At 42.8% G+C, this 27902-nt stretch overlaps 3 protein-coding genes across 5 annotated transcripts in view; all 3 read right to left on the bottom strand.

Annotated features, from left to right (window-relative positions):
* Window positions 1-408: 408 nt before the first annotated feature.
* LOC143517553 (GTPase IMAP family member 7-like) lies at window positions 409-12574 on the bottom strand. 3 transcript variants are annotated; one of them, XM_077010209.1, is made up of 9 exons: window positions 12385-12573; window positions 11787-11815; window positions 10777-11495; window positions 9805-9912; window positions 4484-4591; window positions 4120-4227; window positions 1730-1825; window positions 1141-1248; window positions 410-774 (listed from the first exon to the last, which is right to left on the bottom strand). In XM_077010209.1, the coding sequence occupies exons 3-9, from the start codon at window positions 11357-11359 to the stop codon at window positions 692-694; spliced, it is 1194 nt and encodes a 397-aa protein (XP_076866324.1). In that variant the 5' UTR covers window positions 11360-11495; window positions 11787-11815; window positions 12385-12573; the 3' UTR covers window positions 410-691. The 3 variants fall into 3 exon arrangements, with proteins under 3 accessions (XP_076866326.1, XP_076866324.1, XP_076866325.1); XM_077010211.1 differs by lacking the exon at window positions 4484-4591 and having other exon boundaries at window positions 409-774; XM_077010210.1 differs by lacking the exon at window positions 11787-11815 and having other exon boundaries at window positions 12385-12574.
* A 554-nt stretch (window positions 12575-13128) lies between these two features.
* Window positions 13129-17351, bottom strand: LOC143517554 (GTPase IMAP family member 9-like). Its single transcript, XM_077010212.1, has 3 exons — window positions 17209-17351; window positions 16199-16264; window positions 13129-15752 (listed from the first exon to the last, which is right to left on the bottom strand). The coding sequence occupies exons 1-3, from the start codon at window positions 17228-17230 to the stop codon at window positions 14827-14829; spliced, it is 1014 nt and encodes a 337-aa protein (XP_076866327.1). The 5' UTR covers window positions 17231-17351; the 3' UTR covers window positions 13129-14826.
* A 4328-nt stretch (window positions 17352-21679) lies between these two features.
* The window catches only part of gucy2ca (guanylate cyclase 2Ca), a 27017-nt gene continuing 20794 nt past the window's right edge, over window positions 21680-27902 (bottom strand). The window contains exons 24-27 of the mRNA XM_077007857.1: window positions 24403-24501; window positions 24046-24140; window positions 23074-23150; window positions 21680-22184 (exon numbers count right to left, since the gene is read on the bottom strand). Of these exons, the coding sequence (XP_076863972.1) occupies window positions 22010-22184; window positions 23074-23150; window positions 24046-24140; window positions 24403-24501 (446 nt within the window). The 3' untranslated portion in view covers window positions 21680-22009. The remainder of the gene's footprint in view (window positions 22185-23073; window positions 23151-24045; window positions 24141-24402; window positions 24502-27902) is intronic.

Genomic DNA, 27902 nt, shown 5'->3' with positions numbered 1-27902 from the left:
ATACTAAATGAACATCATTGTGGTCTATGCAAACTATGTGAAGCTCAAACAAACACACTCCTCGATTTCTTATTTCTACTATTTACTTATATTACATTTAGTTCTATATCGGATTCTGCAAAATTTTGATGACCAAAACAAATTCCTCATGTTCATAACCATGTTTTGGAAGTATTATGATACCAACACTAACGGTAATGACTCAGAGGAGGACGAAGGACACTGGTGTGTGAGGGGACTTATTTAACACGAAGCCTAAAGAACTAAACACACTGGACACGGTGTCAGGGAAACCCATGAACACGAGGCTGGGGAAGAAGACACCACCAAGTGTCAGACTTCACCACTAATAAACACACGCACGCACACAGAGAGAGATAAAGACAAGGAGGACAGTAGTCAGGCACGAAGATGTGGCAGGTGTTATTCTCTTTACGTATATACTTCACTACAATTATACACACACGTATGTAAAACATTTTATTTTCTAAGACACACACACACACACACACACACACACACACACACACACATTACTACACCATTCAATCTGTCGGCATGCGGTAATGCACGTAGCTAAAGAGGCAAGACATGTCACGAGTAGAACAGACATCATACATCAGTTTGATGTCAGTTACTGGACATAAAACTGAGTAAAAGTCTGAAATTCTGATTAAGCCTCTTAAGCCTTTCATTCTGTTGTAACGAATTCGATATCAGAGGGATCTGCTGACCAGCGAGGCTGTTCTGGGAAGCTCACAACCAACTGATGACCTGGTGAGAAATACAGAGGGAATTAAGTACAGGTGTTCAAGATATAAATGACAGCCGATATACAGATGAGCTGAAAAAGTTCACCGAAAAATATGAAATTATGAAATAAGGGGAAAAAAATCTGACAGGTTTAATATTTTTTCACTTTGCTAAATACAAGTGCTATGATGGGTCACAAGACTCCAGTTCCAAACAAATATCCCTAACCTTCTCTGATCATGTTTTATATTTTACTTTCTTACAAAATATAGCTTCCTTTGCAATAATGCAATGATTAACAATGATTAATGAAATTGTATGAATTCCTTGGTAAAGATGATCTTTCACGATAAATTATGGAAGAGCAGAATAGTCTGACGCTCTTACCGATCACCGTTCCCACACTCTGATGACTGACGGACCCCCAGCCGTACTTTGGCTCTCTCACAGATGCCTTCACTCGCACTTGGTCTCCAACCCTGAAACCAGGAACTTCTGCAATAAAAGATGACAGTCCGATATAAGGGACAGGACAAACTTCGTTGCAATGCACAACGTCCAAGGAGACACATAATGGAGAGAGATGATATTTCATAGTGGACACTCCATGACCATAATTGTTTTTTGTGTACAGCAGCCCATTAGCAACCAGTGGCTAAGATTTAAAGACAAAATTGAAATAGAACACAGAACATAGCAGAAGAAACATAGCACATATTCTTATATTCTGTATTTTAGCACAAAAGAGAATAACTAGGTCTGCTCTCTGGGTGGGAAGTATGGCTAGCTTCTTCCTGTTTCTGTCCAGGGGCATGATGACTCCAGCCAATCACATCTCTTAGGTCATATATACAGACCTGGGAAGTTTGGAGTCTCTTCCAAGTGTGTTCAGCAGTCTAATGAAGAAGCTCATGAGGGACCAAGTGTTTCATGTGCAGTGTTGGGACCTGATTTGATGTGTTGGGGTGATGGATACCTGAGCGATCACTAGATACAAGCTCAATCTCTGAGACTAAACCACACCAGCCAGATTGTTCAACAAAGTCCACCTTCACGCCTTCACCACACAGATCTGTTCAAAAGAGAAGCAGGCGACTGAAACAGCTTTGCCAACTGAGTTAATACATTTACAGTCATTTATGACTTTCATATTTACAATAACCAAGATGTTAGATTTGTTTTGCTTGGTTAAATTAAGCAAATAGAAAGAATTTTTAAAAAGTGGGCAAGTCTTATTAGATTGTCATTGATGACATATTTTTGAATCTCTCCCCAATAAAATCACAATCTGTTGGCTGAGGTCATGCTGGTTAGAAAGCCAAACACTCATGTTTATGTTCATCTTTAATGTTCAGTCTTACTCTAAAGCTTTCTGTCAGTTTATTAATTAAACACTAGAGGTGTGATGAGACACTCAGCTCACAAGACAAGGTAAGACACGAGATTGGGTTCACGAGATCCGAGATGAGATGAGATTTTAAGAACACTAAAATTACAAATTATATGACTGGACAACAGACTTTTATTTAACTTTAAACATGCATTTTGAAATGTTTTATTATAACTCTTAACATGCATTATGTAAGAGACTGAAAAGTCCGTCGTAAAGCAGTTTTCATCGTTAAGCGCGACCCTAGATTTAGATACGCTTTGGGCGTAAATACAGTATAGAAAAAAAACTAACAATGTTCTCGTGCGTACAGCGCGAGAAAGAGCGATCGCGTTGCCGAGATGGGCTTATCGTACACAACACTCTAGAACACTCCACAGTTCCTCCACGCACCGCGCAAAATAAAATTTAAAAAGTCGGTGGTAACTCCGGTCCGTTGTTATCCAGACCCGTCGTTAAGCGTCGACTCACTGTATTATGTGCAAAACAAGAAGTTCTTCTCTGTCAATACAGAGTGCAAATAGTGCAAACAGAGCCTTACCAAGTATGTCTCTTAATTTGCTGCAACTACACTGCCATGTTCATTTTTAAGAACATTACTGTGCGTTCACACCGAAAGCGATAAAATCGCTCTCCGTCGCCGAGTCGCCAGCATCGCGTCGCGTGGGGGCGTGTCCAACATCACGCCGGCATGCAGCACGTGACAGATATTCAAATCACGTTTTTAAAGCAGGACACAGTATTTATTTATTTTAATCTATTGATGACAGGACACACGATTATAAAGGAGTGCGTGTATAAAACAGTGTGTGTGTATAAAACACATAGTATATAAACCTAAAATGTTTATATAATTTTTTTACTTTTTACCCCAGACCCAAAGATCAAACAGGAAAAAAAAAATCATAACCAATAAAAGGGTATATGATAATTTATTGCAGATGTTTTTTTAACAAATGAACAGTATTCCCTCCAAAAATAAACATTTTGTACTGTAAATAAACAGGGACACATCGTAAAGTGCGGGACATCCAGAGACAGCCACTATCAATCTCTCCTCCATTTTGCAATCGGAACAAATAATCAGTAGGAACCAAAGTCAGAGGTGCGGTTTCGGAGGAGGGTGCAAACATACTTTCTGATTGGTAGTCGTCGCCGCGCGTCACTGCTCATTTGCATAAAGTTGAGCCGAGCTCAACTTGTTCGCGTCGCTCGATTCGCTCAATTCGCTTCGCATCGCTCACGGTCGCGTCGCTGGGTGTCGCTCACTCTCATTGAAAATGAATGACTTCCGGTCGCCGTGTCGCTCTCGTCGTTTTCGGTGTGAACGCACAGTTAGCATCCCCACACTGCTCCCGATATCCTTTGCTGTCTCAACTTGCCAAAGCGCCGTTCTGTCCCTGCTACCTCTGTTCAAGTGAGATATGTTGATTTGAGTACTGAGCTGTGGTGCTGCTGTAAATGTCTCTGCATCCTGATCGTATTAGTCGCGGTGTACGGCATTATTTTCATACAATGTTTGCATATGTAGTGTCTTATCAGTCACTCTCTTGCCATTTATCATTTCCGCCAGGTTACCAAAATGCTGCCAAACAAATGATTTGAAAGTGGCGGGGGCATCTTCAATAGTAATACCTGTATTTTCCCACCTCATTGTGACGTCATCAAATCTTGCGAGACAGATTTTTTACGCGACGAGAAATCTTGCGGAGTTGCGTCTTGCGAGATCTCAAGACAAGAGATCTCATCACACCCCTACTAGATTATAATCCAGAAAAGACACTAGTGGACAGCATGATGAGTCCTGGAGATGATGTATGCATGTATTTGTGTATGTATATATTAACTGCAACATGGCAGGTATCCCATCATGCAACACGTTCATTAAAAGCTGGAGTCTCGTGTTGAATGTTTCCCATTAGTTGTACAGTAGTTGTAGTGAGAGAACACTGATATGCTGTATTAACACCTCTTACCTTTCACCCTGCCTACACTTTCAGCACTGATGTAGCCCCATCCGAATTTGGGTTCGCTCACAGAAGCTTTTACTCGCACTCGGTCCCCAGGCGAGAACTTCTGTGACACTGGAATAAAGGGAGAAAATCTGAGTCAGACTCAAGAAAAAAGCTTTCCTCTCAGACACCCTTAAAGGCTGGATGGGTATGTCGAATGAGGGGATAGCAGTACCTGTCAGGGGGAGACAAGATTAAGAACACTCAATAAATTAAAAAAAATACACTCAAAACATTTAAATATTTGTGTGATGGGGTCAGAGACTTGACCCATCACCTGGACTGCACTTTAGAGTATGTACATATGCATGTAGATGGAGTAACTCACCAGATGTCGTGTCCTCAGGGGGGGAGGGCCATCTTCTAGGGCTTCCCTGGTGCTGGCCGGTAGAGCCCACGGTCGGCAGTAGAAGGGGGGAGACGGGTCCTACTGATCCTGTAGGAGGAGGACAGGGAAAGACAGGAGGTCATAACAGAATGTGATGTTTAACAAATAATGTCATACTATCATGTTCATAGTATCATAGGTGTTCCAACAGGCGACGCATGTGGTCCCGCTCCAAGACGTTGGTAGAGGCTAACAAGGTTGGGGGCGGGGCTACTCGTTTAAAAGCCGAACAGGAGATCTTGCGAGGACTTCCCGTGGGGGTAGCGAGTGTGCCCCGACATATTGCCAGAACTTTTATTGCACAGAATTTTACTGATGTTTTATCTGATCCATGGGGTTACGTACAAGTGTGTTGCACTAATTAAAAATCTTGGGTGAAGTCTGCTTCGGAGTCAAGCCTGATCTTTTCGGGGAGAACCCTGGTCTCTCAGAGTATATACCATCGTGGAGTCATGTCTACCCCAAGGCACATCCCCACAAATGGTGGCAGCGAAGAAGTCTTGTAAGTTTGTAGAAGTAAGGCACAGGAGACGGCTCGTACATGAGTAGCAAAGCTGCCGCGCAAAGGCATTGGCGTGATACTAATAGGAAACCAGAGAGGGATAGAAACGTGATTGTAAACCGTACGGACAGAGTTTTTAAATGTTTCAATTGCAATCAACTCGGACATAAGATAAATGTATGCCCGTTATGGCAGAGTTCAGCTCGGTTGTGTTATTCCCCTAGAAGAGAGCATAGCTTTAAACCGGTAGCGGGTACGAAGGAGAGTCTGGTGGATGTCAAAATAAACAACAAAATGGTTAAAGCCCTGAAGCCAAGCAAAACAAAACGAGGCAGATAATAAGTTAATGCAGGAAATGCCATTTAATATAGCTCCTAAAATTAAGAAGTCTCGCAGAGAACGAAGATATGATAAGGTGAAGGGCACAGTCGTTTCAGAACCGTTAACAGTTCCAGAAACTAGTGCAGGAGAATTACCAGGGAATATAAGGGAACTTCAAATGCAGGATGTGTCTCTTAAACCCCTATTTCTGAAATGAAATCAGGGGAACAGTCTGGGTAAGAATGAGCTCCAGTTTAAATTGAGAGATAACATTTTGTACAGAGTAAAGGGCGAGGTGGAGCAGTTGGTGGTACCCACATGTATGAGACAAACAGTGCTTAAAATGGCACATTCTGAGCCATGGGCAGGCCACTTAGGACAGGCTAAGACACTGTCTAGAATTGCAAGCCGGTTTTTTTGGCCTAGGGTACATCTGGATGTGGCAGAGTGGTGTAGAACATGTCCTAAGTGTCAGTTATCAGCGCCTCATCAGAGAGCAGATAGAGTTCCTATGATTAACATGCCCATCATAGAGGAACCATTTGCTCGCATAGCCATGGATGTGGTCGGACCCCTGCCGAAAAGCCGGGGGGGGGAACCGTTACAATTTGGTGGTTTGTGATTATGCAACACGGTATCCTGAATGTTTTGCACTCAGGAAAGTTAAAACACGCCAAATAGTTAACGCATTGATCCAGTTAATATCTAGGGTGGGTATCCCAAGAGAGGTCTTGACAGACCAGGGAACAAATTTTACATCTAAATTGCTCAGAGACGTTTTCGCGCTGTTGGGAATTAAGGGTATAACGACCACCCCATACCATCCTCAGACCGACGGGCTCGTCGAGCGCTTTAATAAAACACTTAAAAGCATGCTCAAGAAGTTTGTTTCAGAGACGGGTGCAGATTGGGACCAGTGGCTGCCATATCTCCTCCCCAAGCCTCTACAGGATTTTCACCATTTCAGCTTTTATATTCTAGAGAAGTGAGGGGCCCAATGAATGTCCTAAAAGAAGCTTGGGAAGGACACGATGGAGAGCAGAAGATCAATGTGCTCTCACATGTGCTTAAGATGAGAGACAAGATGGCTCAGCTGACTGAGATGGCCAGAGACAACATGGAGGGAGCCCAGCGACACCCAAAAACACTGGTGTGATATGGTCGCAAAGGTCAGAGAATTGCAACCAGGTAGTAAAGCACTTGTTCTTCTCCCCACATCTGACACAGGTCTGTTGGCTAAATGGCAGGGACCATACGAAGTACTACAGAAGATAGGTAAGACTACTTATGAACTACTTCTCCCTGACAGGAAGAAATCAAGACAAACCTTCCATATTAACATGCTAAGAGTGTGGCGAGAGGGCCAGCTGAATCCAGCAGAACAGTTATGGGTGAGAGCAGTTGGAGAGGAGGAAGAGCATGAAGAGCAGTATTTTCCTAGTATAGGAGAGGCCAGTACCCCTCTTGATCTGTCACACCTCAACACTCAACAACAAGAAGAGCTTATGAGCATAATTCCACCAAACCTCTTTAAAGACGAGCCGGGCAGAACAAGCATCATGCAACATAACATCCGTCTGCTGAAACCGGATCCACTCAGACAGACGAATTGCAGAGTGCCAGCACGCCTGATTCCAGACTTAATGAGGGAAGTACAAAGTATGCTAGAGCTGGGGGTGATAGAACCGTCAAAGAGTGAGTGGTGTAGCCCTGTGGTGCTGGTGCCCAAGAAAGACGGGGGCCTGCGATTCTGCGTAGATCTCTCTAAGCTCAACGCCGTGTCTGCTTTCGATCCGTACCCTATGCCAAGGGCAGATGAGCTGGTTGAAAGACTAGGAAGAGCAAAATTTCTTACAACACTGGACTTGTGCAAGGGATACTGGCAAGTGCCACTCAGCGATACAGCCCGTGAACTGACTGCCTTTCGAGTGCCGTCTGGTCTGTACCACTTTGTGGTGATGCCATTCGGTCTGCATGGGGCGGGCGCTACATTTCAACACCTCATGGACGAAGTGCTGAAGGGCACTGAAGGGTTTGCGGCTGCCCACATTGACGATGTGGTAATATATAGTACTAGCTGGGACAAACATGTGCAACATATGCAAGTGGTCCTACAGAAGATTGCTGAGGCAGGTCTGATGGTCAATCCATCTAAGTGCTGTTTAGCAAAAGACACTGTTTCATACCTGGGTTATATCCTAGGAGGTGGTGTAATACGTCCACAGGTTGACAAGGTGGAGGCGGTCAGGAGAACACCGGTTCAAACCACAAAGAGGCGGGTGAGATCCTTTCTAGGTCTGGTTGGCTGGTACCGGAGATTCATTCCAGACTTCTCCAATAGAGCGGCGCCACTGACTAATTTGACCAAAAAGGACAGGCCACAAAAGGTAAAATGGACAGAAGAATGTGATGTTGCCTTTAATGATCTTAAACAGTGTTTGTGTGCAGAGCCAGTTCTGTGCAGCCCAGACTTCGAGAAGCAGTTTGTGGTCCAGACAGATGCATCGCGTCATGGCCTGGGGGCAGTGCTGCTTCAAGGGGATGCTGATGCTCGGAGACCAATTCTGTTCATTAGTAGGAAGCTGTTTCCAAGGGAGATGAACTACTCAACGGTGGAGAAAGAGGCTCTGGCCGTGAAGTGGGCCCTCGATTCTCTGAAATACTACCTGATGGGGTCTGATTTCATCTTAGAGACTGATCATCGTGCACTGCAGTGGATACAGAGGATGAAAGACACCAATGCACAGATTACCCGGTGGTATTTGTCTCTACAACCTTTTAAGTTTCAGGTGCGGTACCGGAAGGGAACTCAAAATGTGCCCGCGGACTTCCTCTCACGTCCCTCTACCGAGTGACTAGTAGAAGGGGGGTGTGTGTGATGGGGTCAGAGACTTGACCCATCACCTGGACTGCACTTTACAGTAGAGGTGTGCCAAAAAATCGATTCATATATCAAAAATCGATTCTCATTTACTATGATTCAAAATCGATTTTAAATGTCCCAAAATCGATTCTAAGTCGTGGTGAAGTCTCGCGTTACGCAATTACAAAATTACGCGAGACTTTGCAGCATGTTCTGGGACACACTCATGCGCAGAAAAGGTTCAAAACACATGGAGGAAAGAGATATTCAACCTGTCCGGTCTTCATTTAAGGCAAAAATATGGGTTCATTTTGGTTTTTACCGAATGTCGGGGAATGCGGTGAGCACGGGAGCGTTAATATAGAGAAGGGTGAGAAATAATATAGAGAAGGATGGACCCAAGTGCAGGCTCGCAAGATCAAGACGTTTGACACACGTCAAATGTATTAGCGAAAGGGAAACGCGCACAGCGACCCAGAACGAACAAACAAAACAACATGGAAGACTCAACGCGCAAGAGAATAGAAACCAAAACCGTGAGGGCACGGAGTAAATAGAAACAATAAACCAATGCGGAAAATACAACGCGTGAAAAATAACACTCAACCGTAGTGAGACGGGAGGAAGAAACAAAATAACAACAGTAACTAAAAAACAGCGCAGATAAATGCAACGCGAAAACGAAACCAAGGACACCAGCAGAAGTAACTTCTAGGTATTGCTCTGTGTCTAATCTTATATTTGTTGTCTTCTTTCTAGGTATCAGCACTGGCAACTGTTTATGGCAGTGCTTGAGCTTGAGTAGTTTGGACTTAAACCTGTTTATACTAGATACAGATGCATATTCTGACTAAACACTTAGCACTTTTGTAAGTCGCTCTGGATAAGAGCGTCTGCTAAATGCCGTAAATGTAAATGTAAATGTAAGTAACTGGCAAAAAACGCTGCAGCAAAATAAAACCCTTCCCAAAAATAAAGGCAAAACGGATAGGAAGAAATACAGGATTGGGAAAACTTGAGATGAGTCAGGAAGCGACGCTTCGACGATGAGATACTCGAATAAGTATAGAGAAAGCATAACAGAGAGAGGTGGCGAGACACCATTAAACGATAAGCAATCACAGAGAAAGCAGAGACTGGCTGAGAACGTACAGTTACGCCGGTTTAGTCTGGGACTGACTCTGGTGCCCCTAGCGACGGCTGGGGGAACTGCATCCGAGCCAGCCCTGACAGCTTGCAAAATGAAGCTCAAGAATTTTGGTAACAACAAAAACCATTTTATTTTACCAAAGCACTTAATTTTTGTTAATTAAATGTGAAAGACACTTAATTTTCTGTATTTGTCGTTCTGTCTTGCAAAGCAGACTGTAGTAGATCATGCAGATTTTATAGACTGAAGCAGACATTTTTATAAATCAAATCGTTTTTTGAATCGAAAATCGTTTTGAATCGAAAATCGATTTTTGAATTGAATTGTGGCCCCCAAAATCAGAATCGAATCGAATCGTGAGATAGTAAACGATTCCCACCCCTACTTTAGAGTATGTACATATGCATGTAGATGGAGTAACTCACCAGATGTCGTGTCCTCAGGGGGGGAGGGCCATCTTCTAGGGCTTCCCTGGTGTTGGCCGGTAGAGCCCACGGTCGGCAGTAGAAGGGGGGAGACGGGTCCTACTGATCCTGTAGGAGGAGGACAGGGAAAGACAGGAGGTCATAACAGAATGTGGTGTTTAACAAATAATGTCATACTATCATGTTCATAGTATCATAGGTGTTCCAACAGGCGACGCATGTGGTCCCGCTCCAAGACGCTGGTAGAGGCTAACAAGGTTGGGGGCGGGGCTACTCGTTTAAAAGCCGAACAGGAGATCTTGCGAGGACTTCCCGTGGGGGTAGCGAGTGTGCCCCGACATATTGCCAGAACTTTTATTGCACAGAATTTTACTGATGTTTTATCTGATCCATGGGGTTACGTACAAGTGTGTTGCACTAATTAAAAATCTTGGGTGAAGTCTGCTTCGGAGTCAAGCCTGATCTTTTCGGGGAGAACCCTGGTCTCTCAGAGTATATACCATCGTGGAGTCATGTCTACCCCAAGGCACATCCCCACAAATTGTGAAACATTTCTGCCAGTAATCTTAAGCAAGTCAAATGTTTCCACTACAAGGTGTCAAGTTGTCCTCTACTGGAACATGAACGCTCTTGTCCTGGAATCTGAACGTCTGATATCTGAATATGTAAAAATAACTTAAAAAATAACTGAAACAACCCCACATTTTTTGTTCTATAATGTAGTCGTGCTATATTTGGTCTGTGGTTTCCATTTTAACATTTTTAAAGATATGTAAACAATATATGCAAATATACGCTTAAATAACTCACATTACATCTACATATTTTTCTATTAAGAACTGAACTAGCTAAACAGACTGAGCTTCATAAAGATAAAAAAAAATAAAACAAGCACCTTGTTCCTGTAGTGCCACCTTAAGACAGAGAACCAGACAACAATACAGACACTGAAAATGCTCCAAACATACTCACTTGCTTTTCTCACTTTCTCAATCAGTGTCTTTACTTGATTTCTATTGCTCATGTTGTTGTTGTTGAAGACGTGGTGCCTGTTATTATAGGTCTCAACAACGTATTTGAGGTGGGGTGTCCCACCCATGAACTCCTCTATTGACCGACCATCCCTCTCCAGTATATCTCCCCCGGTGAAGATGATCCAGGTATTCTGCAGGCGTCTATGGCCCAGGAGCTGCTGAAGGTCATGCACTACCTTCCTGTCCTGTTGTGTGAATCTACTAACTGCAATCACTAGGAGGAAGACGACCTGGGCTGAATCAAGCAGGGCTGAATCAAGCAGGTGAAGAAGAGTCTCACATGTTCTTCTTATGTCTGATTCAGCGAGTTCTGTGTGCAGGACTCCTGGTGTGTCATACACAGTTATGGTATTCCCATCAGTGGTGACAGTACCCATTTGAATGATTTGAGTTGTAGATTTGGAACTTTTCCTAGAAATGAAACTTTCTTTTCCAAGGATGGCATTTCCTGTGGCACTTTTTCCAACTCCAGTTTTACCAAGCAAGACCATATTTAAATTCTCCCCTCCCCCTTCAGCCATGTACAAGCCATGTGTAGGTACGTGTTTTAATCAGATCTATATGGCCACTTCTGTTACGGCCTGCAACATCTCTCCAATCTCCTTCCCAGAACAACATCAGGCCAGGGATCTTTAAATTACATGAGTTCACTTGTGTCTGCAGTGAAAAGAAGAAACACAGGCAAAATTTGACTGCACAACACCATTCCATTAGACTATGTTACTAAAACAAAAAAAATGTAGGGGAAAAAGTAGAATAAGAAGAACAAGAAAAATAGAACAGTAATAAGAGAAATATTAGTGTAATAGTATAGCCTCATAGAAGAACAATAAAAAAATAGAACAATAATAAAAGAGTACTTAAAATGATGAACTTATTATGAACAAAAACACAAATACATTCTATACCCAAAAACAGCAGCTATAGGACACAAAGAACTTCACTGACCTTCCTCGCACACACGGGAAATCAATGTGCTGCATGAGAAACGTAATTACATGTTAAATGTCTACAGATAACACTGCATGCATAAAACATTAATGTAGACGAACAAGCAGGAATATGTGAAACAATCAAGAGGGGTTATAAATCCAACAGCTTTTACTAAGATCACAGTAAATGGGCTAGTGGATACTTATAGAAAATAATAATAATAATTAATAATTCTTTATTTTTGTATAGCGCTTTTCAAGAACCCAAAGACGCTTACATTTAAGAGTAGCAGAACAGACATATGGAAACAAAAAAGCACAGGCAACAGACAATGAGAATAAAGCTAAAAATGGGAAGAGGTCATGAAGTATGGTAACATGGTAGGTGGATTTTAGATCATGAACGAAATACAATAGCTGTCGTTATTATTTACTCTCATTTGCTATCACACCCAACCTACGACTTTAAGAATCACCTAAAAAGCATTTCACTATATTTAATTAGCTAGCTAGCATAGTCCAACGTCTTCTGGAAGAAAACATAGAAATTAGCTTAGCCTATAGGCTAAACACTACAGTTATATAGTATATATAGTACAAAATAAACTGCTTACCTTATATCACTTTAGCAAACAATTACAGACACAATAAACCTCTGTCGCATGCATGAAAATACCTATCTTAGTCTAGTTGAGTAAATAAATGGGTAGATTATCTCGCTACATTAGCTTGCCAACATTAAGGCTAAAGGCGCTGTGCGTTATGCTTCCGCTTTCACTTTCATGGTCATGCGCACTGTGCCTCGAGCTATCTTGCAATTGTTATGTGCAGATTCGATGATACTCTAAATACAAATGTTTTATATGTAGTGGTTGCGTTACGCGAATCCCTTAGCTATCTAGTATCAGTCTATGTATGGTAGTGTAAGGAAGGGTGCAGACATATTAAACGAGTCAACGTGACAGAAATATAACAGAGAGCAAAGAACACGTCGAAACCGTCAGGTTAATAAACGTCACATCCGACACAGAGAGGGGGGGCAGCTTGGACGGAATTTGTAGCCTATCGAAGATGAATGTGTTACTGAATTACAGAAGAATAAACTGTGGTAGATGTGAAATTCAGCTTTCTTGCCAGTTATATATAATGTAATGACTAAAGTGTCTATGAATTGAAAACTGCACGTGGTAGGCTATGGCCCCGGCACGTTATGTGTTGCTCCAGCCCCTTGTAAACCTTCCTCTTTGGTACAAGGTTATAACCCCGTGCTGTCCAATTCATTGTCGGTCATTGTTCTGGTTCTCTGTGTGTGTGTGTGCTGTAACGACGGGTGGGCTGGACAAGAATGAAGATCCATGTGCAGATAAAACCCAGGTTTAATATAAACCGAGAGGGGCAAAGGCAAGGGCCGAAACAGACAAACTAGATCGATAACGGTAGAGCAATCCACTAAATCAGGCAGAGGTACAAACAAGGGCTAGACAGACGCATTGCAGAAGCAGATAAATGGTACACTAGTACGTAGAACAGACAACATTATACAAGGCGTGTTACGCTCTCGTGAAAAGTTGGCAGTACTTCACAAAGTCCTGTTGCAACTGGCTGGTTAATTAGGGTAATCACAGAAAAACAAACAGCTGAGGAGTTTCTAGAATTCCGGGGACTGCGACCTCTGGTGGCGAGATTGTGAAGTGACCTCAGACTTGACATCCTGTATGTGTACTCATTACGGGTCTATTACTGTGTATGTGTCCTGTTCGTTGTTTATTTGTTGTTACTTTAGTTTCGCTTGTATCCATGTTTTAAATGTCTTTGGCGATTTGGAGAAGGTATTCGACCGAGTTCCTCTGAGATTCCTCTTGGGGGTGGAGAGAGCTGAGCCAAAAGGCAAAGCTCCCGATTAAAATCTACGTCTCCTATGGTCATGAGCTTTGGGTAGTGACCGAAAGAATGAGATGCATACATACAAGCGGCTGAAATGAGTTTTCTCCACAGGGTTTCTGAGCTCTGCCTTAGAGATAAGGTGTGTGATACGGTCATCCAGGAGAGACTCGGAGTAGAGTCTCTGCTCCTCCATGTATAGAGGAGCCAGTTGAAGATCTGGTTCCAGATGCCACTTGGGTGCCTCTCTAGGGAGGTGCTCCGGGCATGTCCAACTGGGAGGAGACCCCGGGAAGACCCAGGACAAAGCTGGAGAGATTATATCTCTCGGCTGTCCTGGAAACACCTCGGTATCCCCCCAGAAGAGCTGCAAGAGGTGGCTGGGGAGAGGGGAACTTGGGCCTCTTTGCTTAGGCTACTGCCCCTGCAACCCAGACCCGGATAAGCAGATGAAAATGGATGGATGGATAAATGTCTTTGCCTGTTCCGAGAATACTGACCGTCTCAACCTTTTCCTCAGAGGCCTTGACACTACACAATTAAAATTTTAATACTGTATTTTTAACATTTTTCAACTTCATGATTAAGCATAATTAATCACAATATATTATGATTAACTCAACTAAGTTTTTAATCAACTAATACCAATATACTGTATACACAGAATGAAAGATACTGTACATTGTATGCATAAATCACTAATAAGAACAGAATTACAAAGTCAACATAATTACACAATTGAACAGACCGCCATTAGTAACTGCATATATACAGTGTTACAGTGCATACATATTTACAGTGATCAATATTTACATTCTAAAGCAAGATGTTTTGTTGCACTTAGTCAAATGACCAAAGTCACTGAGATTCCTCTGTGAGATATTTATCCAGAGCGACTTAAATAATGATTTGCATCTGTTCACAGAATTCATTCTATACACAGAATTCAGGATAGCCTTGAGCCAGACTATGACACCAATAGGAACACAACACGATACCAATAGGCCTGTGTTGTTGTGTGACTCCAAGAATCTGCCAAAAAGTGCCACCCTCTAAAAGCAAACTCTGACTATGATCACTGACTAAAAGACATCACAACTCTGAGGCCAGACAATGTTAGATTGCTTGAGCTAAATAGGCATCACTGTCATGTAGTGGTCAAAATAAAGACAATCCTAAATACTAACATTTTGCAGCCTTCTAAACACATCAAACATCTGAATCATTTCACTTTGTGATTGTTCTGCTTCCTTTCTAATCTGTTTAAACTTCTCTTCATAATAGCGCTTGAACTCCATCATGTGTACATTCTTCTTCTGGTCCAAGGACTCCAACTCTTTAATCTTCTTCTCCTTTTCTTTGCTATGTTCTTGCAGCTTCTCGATTGCTTCTTGTAGTTCCCTCTTCTCCTCACTAAACTTGGATTCCAGCTGCATCTTCTGCTCTTCTAGTCTTTTCTCATAAAATTTACGCAACTCTTCCTCTTTCTCCCTGAGCATTTGGTCAACGTCTTTGTACATAGTATTAGTGTAGCTCTCACCCCCATTAGAGGCAACCATGTTGTCCACTTTCTCTAAAAACTCTAGCACTTGCTCGCGATCATCTGTTTTCGTGTTGTCAAAGACGTGATACCTCCCTTCACATTCATCTAATAACTTCTTCAGATCTCTTTGGGCATTCTTCACATAGTCATCAATGTTGGATTCGAGTTGATCACCATGGGTAAAGAGGACTATTGTGTATTTGTCTGCTTCTTTTCCAAAAATGGCTTTCACCTTCTCTACTGACTTTCTCTCCTCCTCTGTGAAAGGGCCAAGTTGTATCACCAGGACGATGGCGTGAGGTCCAGGAGCGGTCATGCTAATACATTTACTGAGTTCTGTTTTCAGGTCTCTCTCAGCGATATCTGTGTCAAACAACCCAGGAGTGTCCACCAGGACAAGCTGCCTCCCGCCCACGTCTCCTGTCTCTTTCACGCAGCTCCTGGTGACAGAAGAGCTACTCATGAGAGCTTTGAATGCCTTCCTGCCCAGGATGGTGTTTCCGGAGGAGCTCTTCCCTGTACCGGTCTTCCCAACTAATACCATATTTCTCAAGGCCACTAGAAGACACAAGAAATTTGTATCAATTATATGATGAAATGTATCTCAGAATGGAAAAAACAACAAAACTGCCATTCAGTGACACAGGGCAAACAGAAAATATTTGTAAATACAACATCTCTGTCAGGAACAGACTGTCTATTTTAGTCTCTATTATATCAGCTATAACTTCAGACCCACTGTTACCAAGAGTACAGCAATATCAGAATGTCTCAAAGTGTGCACATTTCTTTTTTATTTTAAAACAAGACAACAGTTGACGAACACAAGCTCGGCCATTGTTATGCATTATCATAAACCAAAGTCCCACTGCTGACAAATCATAATAACCATACAGTTCTGTGCCCAGCCATGCCACATGATATACTGACCATTCTACCACCAAACCTTCTGAAGGCATAATAAAACCGTCTGTAGACATGCCATAATGGGCACACAAACTTACGGTATGGGGGGATCTCTTTGCTGTTTCTACGACGCCCTGGAGGTCTTTCAGCTTCTGTATCTCCCCCTTAAAGATGAGAAAAAACTTCACCATATATCTGTACACTTTACAAACTTGCAAATGTGTATACATGGAGTTGTGTCCATTAAATAAATAAAGTTGAATGTTTTAGAAAATATTTCTTTTTACTTCCAATTGTACTTTGAAGCTATACACACCCAACCCCTTACTGCCATCTGTTTAACAATTTCTTGGGACATAGCTAAGAAGCTCTGATTAACATTTTCTTACAAATGTTACTGATGATATATCCTACTATTCACATTGCATCTGCCTGTATTCCACTGTAAACAAAGTTCAACTACATATTTATCTGGTCAAGATTTCAAAAGCTCCAAATCTTTCATGGAAAACATTGTGTGTATATGGAAGCCTATTTCCTGGATTAAAATGAAATAATCTAGTACCTAATAATTATGACCATTAGTATCTCATTATGACTTAGTTTCTCATAATTATGACTATACTACTTAGTATCGCATTATTAAGAAATACTAAGTCATAATAACGAGATAGTAAACATAATTTCTAGATACTGTATGGACTTTTCCATACTTATGTGCTTCCGTAGGTGAATTCTGCTATCAACTGAGTTTGTGTGCTATCAACATTGTGTGCTGGTTTTGGTAAAATAACCTATTCAAACATAACGTTTTCGACGGAGACGGTTTTTGTTAACATCACTGTAACAGGCTTAATTTTGTTTAGGTGTTTTGTAAACTTAAATAACGTGAAACATACACCGTAACGATAGCTATCTAGCTAACAGAGTCATGGTGGTAAAGGAAAGTGAAACTATGGTAATCGACTAGCGCGAGAGCCTGACTAGAGAAAACCCCACCGAGCTAGTTCACGTTAAAGTAAAAAAAACGATCGATTACATTGTAAACAAATCCTTAAATCGACAATCAAGAAAACACGAACGTGGCTATACCGTTTGAATAATTTACCTGATTTGACTTGAAACGACATAGTTTAGATGTTGTCAAAGTCCAACATCGGGGTAAAACAAGTGCTCGCATCTCCTGCGCGCTTCCTGATGATGTCGGATGGGAGGGTCACAAGTCCAACTTGCCTTAACGCTTTGACTTATGTCCTATGACTTAGTACCGCAATTATATGAATGGTATATTGGCATTTTAATCTAAACACGTTCTATATTTAGCTTCATACTGTCTGCATGAAAACGAGGTAAAAATAAAAATAAAAAAGTTGATAGAAATAGAGTTCATTTCAGCAGACACGCATCAGTTCTTAAAATGTTTACATGAAACATTATGAAGGAATTATTTTAGACTACAATATGGATCAAGTCTCCATGTAGCCTATTTGACTGCACATATTTAGCATTTTTTTAAATATCGCACACCGTCTGTGTTCATGTATTGAACAAACGCAACTATTAAAACACGGTTTTTATTAAGCAAACTGAATAATAAAGAAAAAAAAACTCAGTGCAGGTAACTCCGAAAACACTCAGATCTACGCCACCGGATATCCTGACAACCAATGCGGAAGCACTTTGAGTTACACACTGCATCAAAGACTAGACAAACAAAAGGCACTTCCAACCATTGAGGAATGTACTGCTTTGAATGTTTTCTTATGATCTTTTTCCCCCTTAGTATTTTCTTCTCTTTTATGTTCATAAGTTAGCTGTTTCTAACTTTACTGTACAGTAAGACTATTGTGTGTGGAATTGTTTTTTGTGTTTTTTGGTTTGTTTGTTTGTGTCCCCCCCCCCCCCCCCCCCGATATTCTGTGTTACTGTATGCTATTTCTTTCTGTCTTTATCAGCAAATAGTCCGGAAAAAAATACATTTTATGTTATTCTACGACATTGGAACTACACCACTCCTATTTGGTTGGAGGGTTTCCGGTATATACATGAACGCCGTCCTCTGTCGTTCACTTCAGTGTCAGGATGAAGCTGCACGTCTTTACGGACATCTAGTGGACTCTCGTAGTATTGCACCTTTGCAACCAGCTTGCTAAACAATGGCTGTGTTCGAAATAGCCTACTACATACTGGATACTGCATACTGGACTCAGTATATACTGGATACTGCATACTGGTCCTCGTAGTAGTATGCAGTACAGTTTCCAGTATGCGACAAAAGCAAAGCATACTACGGGGTCACGTGAACGTAGCGTTGCATGATGGGATGCAGTACACCACGAAGATAGCTCTGTTCGCGTACTGGAATATTTTGCGGAAGTAGTAGGTCATCCGGGTATGTTTTGCGTACTGGAAAATTTCATTTTGGTCATATACTGCATACGGCATACTGATTTGGGGCTCGATTAGTACGCCAGTAGTATGTAATAGGCTATTTCGAACATGACCAATGTCTTATATAACTACTTATATGATCATACACGACCAATTTATATGATCATTAAGATGGATTTTCTTTAGGCTGAAATAAAAACCATTTCTGACACAGGGTTTTTCTTATGAGTCTTCACTACTGATTAGGTTCTGGAATATGCTGTTGTTAGACATTGCTATAAAATAAGATGTATACAGAGGTGGGTAGGAACGCGTTACATTTACACCGTTACATTTACTCAAGTAGCTTTTTGGACAAAAATGTACTTGTAAGAGTAGTTTTAATATGAAAGACTTCTACTTTTACTTGAGTAAATATGTGCTGAGAAAACCCGACTTTTACTCCGTTACAATCGGATTTGCGCCGCCCGCTACCGTTACTTTAGTTTTGTAAATAATTAGTCTTTTCAGTGAGAAAACTGAGTAACCTCGTCACCTGAGTATGAGTGACCAATCAAATGAAGCCGGTCAGTCACGTGATCACATACGCAAACTTACTCCACCGGTAGCAAGAAAGTATGGTGACAGGAAAACCTAGTTATGTTTTTGTATACTGTTCGTTGTATACTTACCTCTGTGAAGTGTGATTTAATAAAAAAAAAAAGACAGGAAAACCTCCCGAGCATCCCTGGCCTCACAGCCAATGTTTTTATTACAAACGTGTAAAAAGGACAGTTAAGGCGCTGTCAGTTGTGTGCCAAACGTGTAGACATTTCAGCCTACAAGAACTCAACATCAAATCTGAGGAAACGCGATGCGATAAGTTTGCCGTATGTATAATTTGTTGTAATGCTATATCTCTGAGGCATAACGTTTGTATGATGTAATTATTCAATGTAACGCAGTGCAATACTAAATATATATTGCAATACTAGCATTATATGATGATTAAGTTTGCTACAAAGTGATTCAGTTGGCGGCAAGTTGTAGCTACACGTATTGGCTGACAGTCTCATCAGTTAGCGCCTTTTTGGAACACATTAAAGTTACACAGGCCTAATAATTAGGAACAAACAAAAATACATATTATTTATAATAAGTAATTTTTATATATTATATTTATTTATAATAAATTATTTTTGTTATCATTAAAAGTCACTGTTTCCAGTAATTAAATTTCCCATTATGTCATTTATTGACACGAGACAGTACTCATGCATTTACTCACTACTTGAGTAGCTTTTAATCAAAGTACTTTTTTACTTTTACTCAAGTACATTTTTGGATGCATACTTTTACTTTTACTTGAGTAACATTTGGTTCAAGTAACAGTACTTTTACTTGAGTAAAATTGTTGAATACTCTACCCACCTCTGGATGTATATTATCCAAAAACTTGAACAAATGTGCATCTGTACTTACTGACCACATATCATCTCCACAACCCCCACAAACAGGACAAACACAAAACTACACATGCTTGCTTTGCTGATATGCAACACATTTACCTCATACAAATAGCCAAATAGTTAATATCCTGTTCAAAAGCACATTTTCTTACTAAATACCAACTCTGCATTTCACAACGCAATCAAAATGTTCTCTTTATACACCAACTTTGTTACAGTAAAACACAGCAAACCTTGTTCAGTATCCAATCATTCTTTCAAACACTAGCACAGATTCTCTATTCTACCAGCAAACAACAGATATTTTACGGTAACATCTGTTTTCTTAGTCAGTTCATTTTTTTACTGTAATCTGCTTCATTTGGACTTTTTTTTTTCAAATGTGTGCATTTTTGGCAACATACTGTCTACACATTGAGTGATATTTACTGTTAGGTACTATATGGAATGTAGATTAGAAAAAGGAGTCAGTAACAGTTTTACAGTAAAGGTTATATTTTACTGTATTAGGTACATTACTGTAAATTGTAGCCTAACCCAAAAAACAATTACTGTAATTGTAAACATAATTAGCCATGGTCCCATATGTGTAAAAATACATATACGAAAAAAGCCACACAAGGGGGAAAAAACAAGATACAAAACTATTATGTGTTGTTACATGTAATCTAAGTGGTCTTCAGCATTTGGCCTCATGTTTTCATCCACATCACATCTGATGTTGGCCCTTGCCATGCACCTGGGAAAGAAAAGCTTGGTATGCCTTATTCACCCCTGGCAGTCTTCAGCTGAAATGTCTCTACAGCCGGGATCCATTGCATCCAGGAGGGACATTTGGTCATGGGGGCGATGATCATACACCTTCTACCTCCAGACTGAAAAAAGTTCATTAGTGGGGTTGAGGAAAGGTGAGTAGGGCGGGAGGAAAAGAGACATCACTCTTGGATGGTCTATAAACCAGTTTGTGATGACATGAGAATGACAGAATGCTACATTGTCCCATCACAAATGTCCTCGTGTTTCCTCCCACCTGTTCCATTTCTGTTTCTGGAACCAGTTGTTGGTAGAGTTCATTCAAAAACTAAAGGAGGTCACTGTTATAAGGATCAATCTGGTATTTGTGAAGGACCAAACCAGCACTTGAGATTGCAGGACAAATTGTTATATTTGCTCCTCTCTGACCCAGTACATTACTGTACTTTATTTTATTTCATTGATCTATATGTGCAAAAATGTGTAATAGCTTTTCAGCAGCCTTTGTTTTTGCAGAACTTTGCATTTTATACAATATTTAAGGTTTTGAACCTTAGGTTTTCATTTTTTACATGCTCTGTGCAATATTTGTAAATAAGACAAAAATGATCCAGAATTTTGTTATTGGATAACCTTGTGTGTATAGAAAATTTAAACATTATAGAAACATGTAAAATGACTGGATTTTATACAAAAACAACATGAATTGTACTAATTGTATAAACACTGAAGACTGATGTTGTGTTCACTGTGTTTAGAGTTCTGAAAATGTGACTACAGATTGGACAAATGCGTGTTAGCAGTCGTAAAAAACTGTAAGAGAAGAGTGTGCTTTATGAAGGAATCCAGTGGTGCGTGTGTGATTACAAAAAACCTTTACTCAAACACACATATCGATATTGTATCAAGTCAAAACTTACAATATAACAGTGTTCAAATATAATGTACAAACTAAAAAGTTATAAGATTTGAACTTTATGTACTGAGAAACAAAACATATTTATAACATATTTAAGACAAAAATAACATACAAAGAATATCAGAAAACTTCTGTCACTTGATAATGTTATTTTAGACTTTTTAAAATAAACCTTTAGATGGCAAAATGAAATGAAAAGCAGAGATTGTTTGTGTGTTCTGTGTACCAAAATCCCAAGTAATTCTTTACCTAGTAACAAATCGGAACTCGGCTACTGCTATAAGTGTGTGTGCTATAAGTTTTGTGTGTCTATTTGTGTGTGTGTGTGTGTGTGTGTGTGTGTGTGTGTGTGTGTGTGTGTGTGTGTGTGTGTGTGTGTGTGTGTGTGTGTGTGAGGGCTACAGGTAAGTGCTGGGGTCGGCCAGGTGCAGGTACTCAGGGAGGCCGTCGCTGCCCTGTCTCTGACTCCGCCTCTGCGGTGTGGACAGTGTTGTCCTCTTCTCATGTCCTCGTTTGTGCAGTGTGGACACAACCAGCTCCGCCAGGTCCTGCTGCAGACGCTGGAAGTTCTCTCTGAGAAAAACACAAGACGAGCACCATCTGACTTTCAGCTTCCTCAAGGAGCCCACAGATTTGAGCAAACCCAAAATTTCACTGCCAACATTATTCACATATGATACAAACATGGCAGTGTGTTCAAATGAAGTCACACACACTTCATGATCACATTTCTGTGTAACTCCGACACAATGCAAGCAGTCTAATATCGCATAAGCAGTGTAATATCACACAAGCAGTGTAGTATCACACAAGCCACTTTCCAACCACTTTGTTCTAATTCAGGTGTCTGGAACAGATTTAGTTTGGTCTTCTTTTTTGATTATTTTTTTAGTTTAGCTTTTGCGGGTATTAACTGCACTGTTGTCTGTTCAGTACTCATACTGTTGTCTGTTCAGTACTCATACTGTTGTCTGTTCAGTACTCATACTGTTGTCTGTTCAGTACTCATATGCAGAAGCTACACTTCTGTGTAGCAGTCATGATCCTGTGGTAGGGAAGTGGTCTTGTGACCGGAGGGTCGTGGGTTCGATTCCCAGGCCTCAGGCCATGACTGAGGTGCCCTTGAGCAAGGCACCTAGCCGGGCTAGGGCTGCCCACCGCTCTGGGCATGTATGCACCACAGCCCCGTGGTAATCACTAGTGTGTGTTTGTGTGTGTGTTCTAATTGCACAGATGGGTAAATGTGGAGGACAAATTTCGATTGCGGTGAAAAATCACAATTGACAAAATATGGCACATTTCATTCATTTCACATTTAGCTGAGCATGTATATGTGCTCTGTGTTGACTGTGTGATGATCTGATGATCTGATGTTTAGTGGTAAATGTAGGCAAAGCCACAGTAAACCCTGCAGGCTCTTCTGCACCCAGTCACACAGTGGGAAAGTAAGAACATGTCTTACGCCGTTGGTGGGGTTGGAAGGTTGTACTTCCGCGCTGTTACACCTTTCAGCCAGTACGTCATTTCCTTTCCCTTACCCTTAAAGAAATAGCACACACACACACACACACACACACACACACACACACACACACACACACACAATACATTACAGACACAATTCTTAAAGTTGCATTTTATGTACATTTTCTATATGATTGTTCAATGATAATAATAATTAAAAGAATCATTTGTAGTATAAATCCAGCAATCAGCTAACTACCTACCCCCTCCATGAGCTGAGTCTGTGTGCTTACAGAGGATGTGTGCTTAAGTCACCTTAAGGTAGGTCTCTCCTCTTATATCCTAACTGTATTACATTCACCTTAAGGTAGGTCTCTCCTCTCACACCCTAACTCCATTACACTCACCTTAAGGAAGGTCTTTCCTCTCATACCCTAACTGCATTGCACTCACCTTAAGGTAGGTCTCTCCTCTAATATCCTAACTGCATTACAAATCAAATCAAATCAAATTTTTATTTATATAGCTCTTTTTACAACAGTTGTTGTCACAAAGCAGCTTTACAAGTGTCGAGTCCTAGCCCCCAGTGAGCAAGCCAAGGGCGACAGTGGCAAGGAAAAACTCCCTAGTTTTTTTGTTTGCACTCACCTTAAGGTAGGTCTCTCCTCTCATACCCTAACTGCATTACACTCACCTTAAGGTAGGTCTCTCTTCTCATATCCTAACTGCATTACACTCACCTTAAGGAAGGTCTCTCCTCTCATATCCTAACTGCATTGCACTCACCTTAAGGTAGGTCTCTCCTATCATACCCTAACTGCATTACACTCACCTTAAGGAAGGTCTCTCCTCTCATATCCTAACTGCATTGCACTCCCCTTAAGGTAGGTCTCTCCTATCATACCCTAACTGCATTACACTCACCTTAAGGTAGGTCTCTCCTATCATACCCTAACTGCATTACACTCACCTTAAGGTAGGTCTCTCCTCTCCTCTCATATTCAAATTGGCACTCGGTCCTCTTTAGGATGCTAATGGTGGACTGGCTCACATGGATCCTCAGAGCTGTGTGGGAAGAACCAGGTAAATGATCTGAAGGAACCGAGTGACAGTTTAACATCACACGCATTTGAAATGAGCTTCCTGTTCCTTTAGATCTTCTGTGAAGCGAAGCTAATTTGACCACGGGTGAGTATAAAGACGTTAATCATTACCCTTATGGTGAGGACCCTGAAAACCCTTCTTTATGTGTGTGTGTGTGTGTGTGTGTGTGTGTGTGTGTGTGTGTGTGTGTGTGTGTGTGTGTGTGTGTGTGTGTGTGTCTTACGCAGTCCTGTTGACTCCATTCTTGAGGCAGTGTTTACTGTGTCTCCAAACAGACAGTAACGTGGCATCTTATTACCCACAACACCTGCTGCACACGGTCCTGCACATGTTTAATGTTCGATTTAGATCATATTCGGTTTGTAAATGGTTATATACAGTTTGTCTCTCTTTATCACATATGCGTAATGCATCTTTCACTCTTCATTGCAAATGCTAAGTGTTTATTAATGAATAAGCTCAAAATATATTGTGTTTTTATCATGAAGCAGAAACAAAGAAGCAGAACTAGCCCGTCCAGGTGCACCTGTACCTGAGTGGACCCCGATACGGATCCAGAGTGGTATTCCAGGTGCACATGTACCTGAGTGGACCCCGATACGGATCCAGAGTGGTATTCCAGGTGCACATGTACCTGAGTGGACCCCGATACGGATCCAGAGTGGTATTCCAGGTGCACATGTACCTGAGTGGACCCCGATACGGATCCAGAGTGGTATTCCAGGTGCACCTGTACCTGAGTGGACCCCGATACGGATCCAGAGTGGTATTCCAGGTGCACCTGTACCTGAGTGGACCCCGATACGGATCCAGAGTGGTATTCCAGGTGCACATGTACCTGAGTGGACCCCGATACGGATCCAGAGTGGTATTCCAGGTGCACCTGTACCTGAGTGGACCCCGATACGGATCCAGAGTGGTATTCCAGGTGCACATGTACCTGAGTGGACCCCGATACGGATCCAGAGTGGTATTCCAGGTACACATGTACCTGAGTGGACCCCGATACGGATCCAGAGTGGTATTCCAGGTGCACCTGTACCTGAGTGGACCCCGATACGGATCCAGAGTGGTATTCCAGGTGCACCTGTACCTGAGTGGACCCCGATACGGATCCAGAGTGGTATTCCAGGTGCACATGTACCTGAGTGGACCCCGATACGGATCCAGAGTGGTATTCCAGGTGCACCTGTACCTGAGTGGACCCCGATACGGATCCAGAGTGGTATTCCAGGTGCACATGTACCTGAGTGGACCCCGATACGGATCCAGAGTGGTATTCCAGGTGCACAAGTACCTGAGTGGACCCCGATACGGATCCAGAGTGGTATTCCAGGTGCACCTGTACCTGAGTGGACCCCGATACGGATCCAGAGTGGTATTCCAGGTGCACCTGTACCTGAGTGGACCCCGATACGGATCCAGAGTGGTATTCCAGGTGCACCTGTACCTGAGTGGACCCCGATACGGATCCAGAGTGGTATTCCAGGTGCACATGTACCTGAGTGGACCCCGATACGGATCCAGAGTGGTATTCCAGGTGCACCTGTACCTGAGTGGACCCCGATACGGATCCAGAGTGGTATTCCAGGTGCACATGTACCTGAGTGGACCCCGATACGGATCCAGAGTGGTATTCCAGGTGCACAAGTACCTGAGTGGACCCCGATACGGATCCAGAGTGGTATTCCAGGTGCACCTGTACCTGAGTGGACCCCGATACGGATCCAGAGTGGTATTCCAGGTGCACCTGTACCTGAGTGGACCCCGATACGGATCCAGAGTGGTATTCCAGGTGCACCTGTACCTGAGTGGACCCCGATACGGATCCAGAGTGGTATTCCAGGTGCACCTGTACCTGAGTGGACCCCGATACGGATCCAGAGTGGTATTCCAGGTGCACATGTACCTGAGTGGACCCCGATACGGATCCAGAGTGGTATTCCAGGTGCACAAGTACCTGAGTGGACCCCGATACGGATCCAGAGTGGTATTCCAGGTGCACATGTACCTGAGTGGACCCCGATACGGATCCAGAGTGGTATTCCAGGTGCACATGTACCTGAGTGGACCCCGATACGGATCCAGAGTGGTATTCCAGGTGCACATGTACCTGAGTGGACCCCGATACGGATCCAGAGTGGTATTCCAGGTGCACCTGTACCTGAGTGGACCCCGATACGGATCCAGAGTGGTATTCCAGGTGCACATGTACCTGAGTGGACCCCAATACGGATCCAGAGTGGTATTCCAGGTGCACAAGTACCTGAGTGGACCCCGATACGGATCCAGAGTGGTATTCCAGGTGCACCTGTACCTGAGTGGACCCCGATACGGATCCAGAGTGGTATTCCAGGTGCACCTGTACCTGAGTGGACCCCGATACGGATCCAGAGTGGTATTCCAGGTGCACCTGTACCTGAGTGGACCCCGATACGGATCCAGAGTGGTATTCCAGGTGCACATGTACCTGAGTGGACCCCGATACGGATCCAGAGTGGTATTCCAGGTGCACCTGTACCTGAGTGGACCCCGATACGGATCCAGAGTGGTATTCCAGGTGCACATGTACCTGAGTGGACCCCGATACGGATCCAGAGTGGTATTCCAGGTGCACAAGTACCTGAGTGGACCCCGATACGGATCCAGAGTGGTATTCCAGGTGCACCTGTACCTGAGTGGACCCCGATACGGATCCAGAGTGGTATTCCAGGTGCACCTGTACCTGAGTGGACCCCGATACGGATCCAGAGTGGTATTCCAGGTGCACCTGTACCTGAGTGGACCCCGATACGGATCCAGAGTGGTATTCCAGGTGCACCTGTACCTGAGTGGACCCCGATACGGATCCAGAGTGGTATTCCAGGTGCACATGTACCTGAGTGGACCCCGATACGGATCCAGAGTGGTATTCCAGGTGCACAAGTACCTGAGTGGACCCCGATACGGATCCAGAGTGGTATTCCAGGTGCACATGTACCTGAGTGGACCCCGATACGGATCCAGAGTGGTATTCCAGGTGCACATGTACCTGAGTGGACCCCGATACGGATCCAGAGTGGTATTCCAGGTGCACATGTACCTGAGTGGACCCCGATACGGATCCAGAGTGGTATTCCAGGTGCACATGTACCTGAGTGGACCCCGATACGGATCCAGAGTGGTATTCCAGGTGCACATGTACCTGAGTGGACCCCGATACGGATCCAGAGTGGTATTCCAGGTGCACATGTACCTGAGTGGACCCCGATACGGATCCAGAGTGGTATTCCAGGTGCACATGTACCTGAGTGGACCCCGATACGGATCCAGAGTGGTATTCCAGGTGCACATGTACCTGAGTGGACCCCGATACGGATCCAGAGTGGTATTCCAGGTGCACCTGTACCTGAGTGGACCCCGATACGGATCCAGAGTGGTATTCCAGGTGCACATGTACCTGAGTGGACCCCGATACGGATCCAGAGTGGTATTCCAGGTGCACAAGTACCTGAGTGGACCCCGATACGGATCCAGAGTGGTATTCCAGGTGCACCTGTACCTGAGTGGACCCCGATACGGATCCAGAGTGGTATTCCAGGTGCACCTGTACCTGAGTGGACCCCGATACGGATCCAGAGTGGTATTCCAGGTGCACCTGTACCTGAGTGGACCCCGATACGGATCCAGAGTGGTATTCCAGGTGCACCTGTACCTGAGTGGACCCCGATACGGATCCAGAGT

Source organism: Brachyhypopomus gauderio, chromosome 6 (genome assembly GCF_052324685.1).
Source record: "Brachyhypopomus gauderio isolate BG-103 chromosome 6, BGAUD_0.2, whole genome shotgun sequence".
Taxonomy (NCBI): domain Eukaryota; kingdom Metazoa; phylum Chordata; class Actinopteri; order Gymnotiformes; family Hypopomidae; genus Brachyhypopomus; species Brachyhypopomus gauderio.
Note: the sequence above shows the minus strand (reverse complement) of the source record. Positions and strands in the feature narration are given on the sequence as shown.

What these genes read in the sequence shown, in the direction of transcription:
- LOC143517553 (XM_077010210.1), bottom strand. Translation starts at nt 11,359, where the DNA reads ATGGCTGAAGGGGGAGGGGAGAATTTAAATATGGTCTTGCTTGGTAAA. An exon ending in CCCTGAGGACACGACATCTG is followed by an intron (nt 4,592 to 9,804) that starts GTGAGTTACTCC and finishes CTCCTCCTACAG; the next exon opens with GATCAGTAGGACCCGTCTCC. An exon ending in CCCTGAGGACACGACATCTG is followed by an intron (nt 4,228 to 4,483) that starts GTGAGTTACTCC and finishes CCTTTATTCCAG; the next exon opens with TGTCACAGAAGTTCTCGCCT.
- LOC143517554 (XM_077010212.1), bottom strand. Translation starts at nt 17,230, where the DNA reads ATGTCGTTTCAAGTCAAATCAG. An exon ending in GTCGTTTCAAGTCAAATCAG is followed by an intron (nt 16,265 to 17,208) that starts GTAAATTATTCA and finishes CTCATCTTTAAG; the next exon opens with GGGGAGATACAGAAGCTGAA. An exon ending in CAAAGAGATCCCCCCATACC is followed by an intron (nt 15,753 to 16,198) that starts GTAAGTTTGTGT and finishes TGTGTCTTCTAG; the next exon opens with TGGCCTTGAGAAATATGGTA.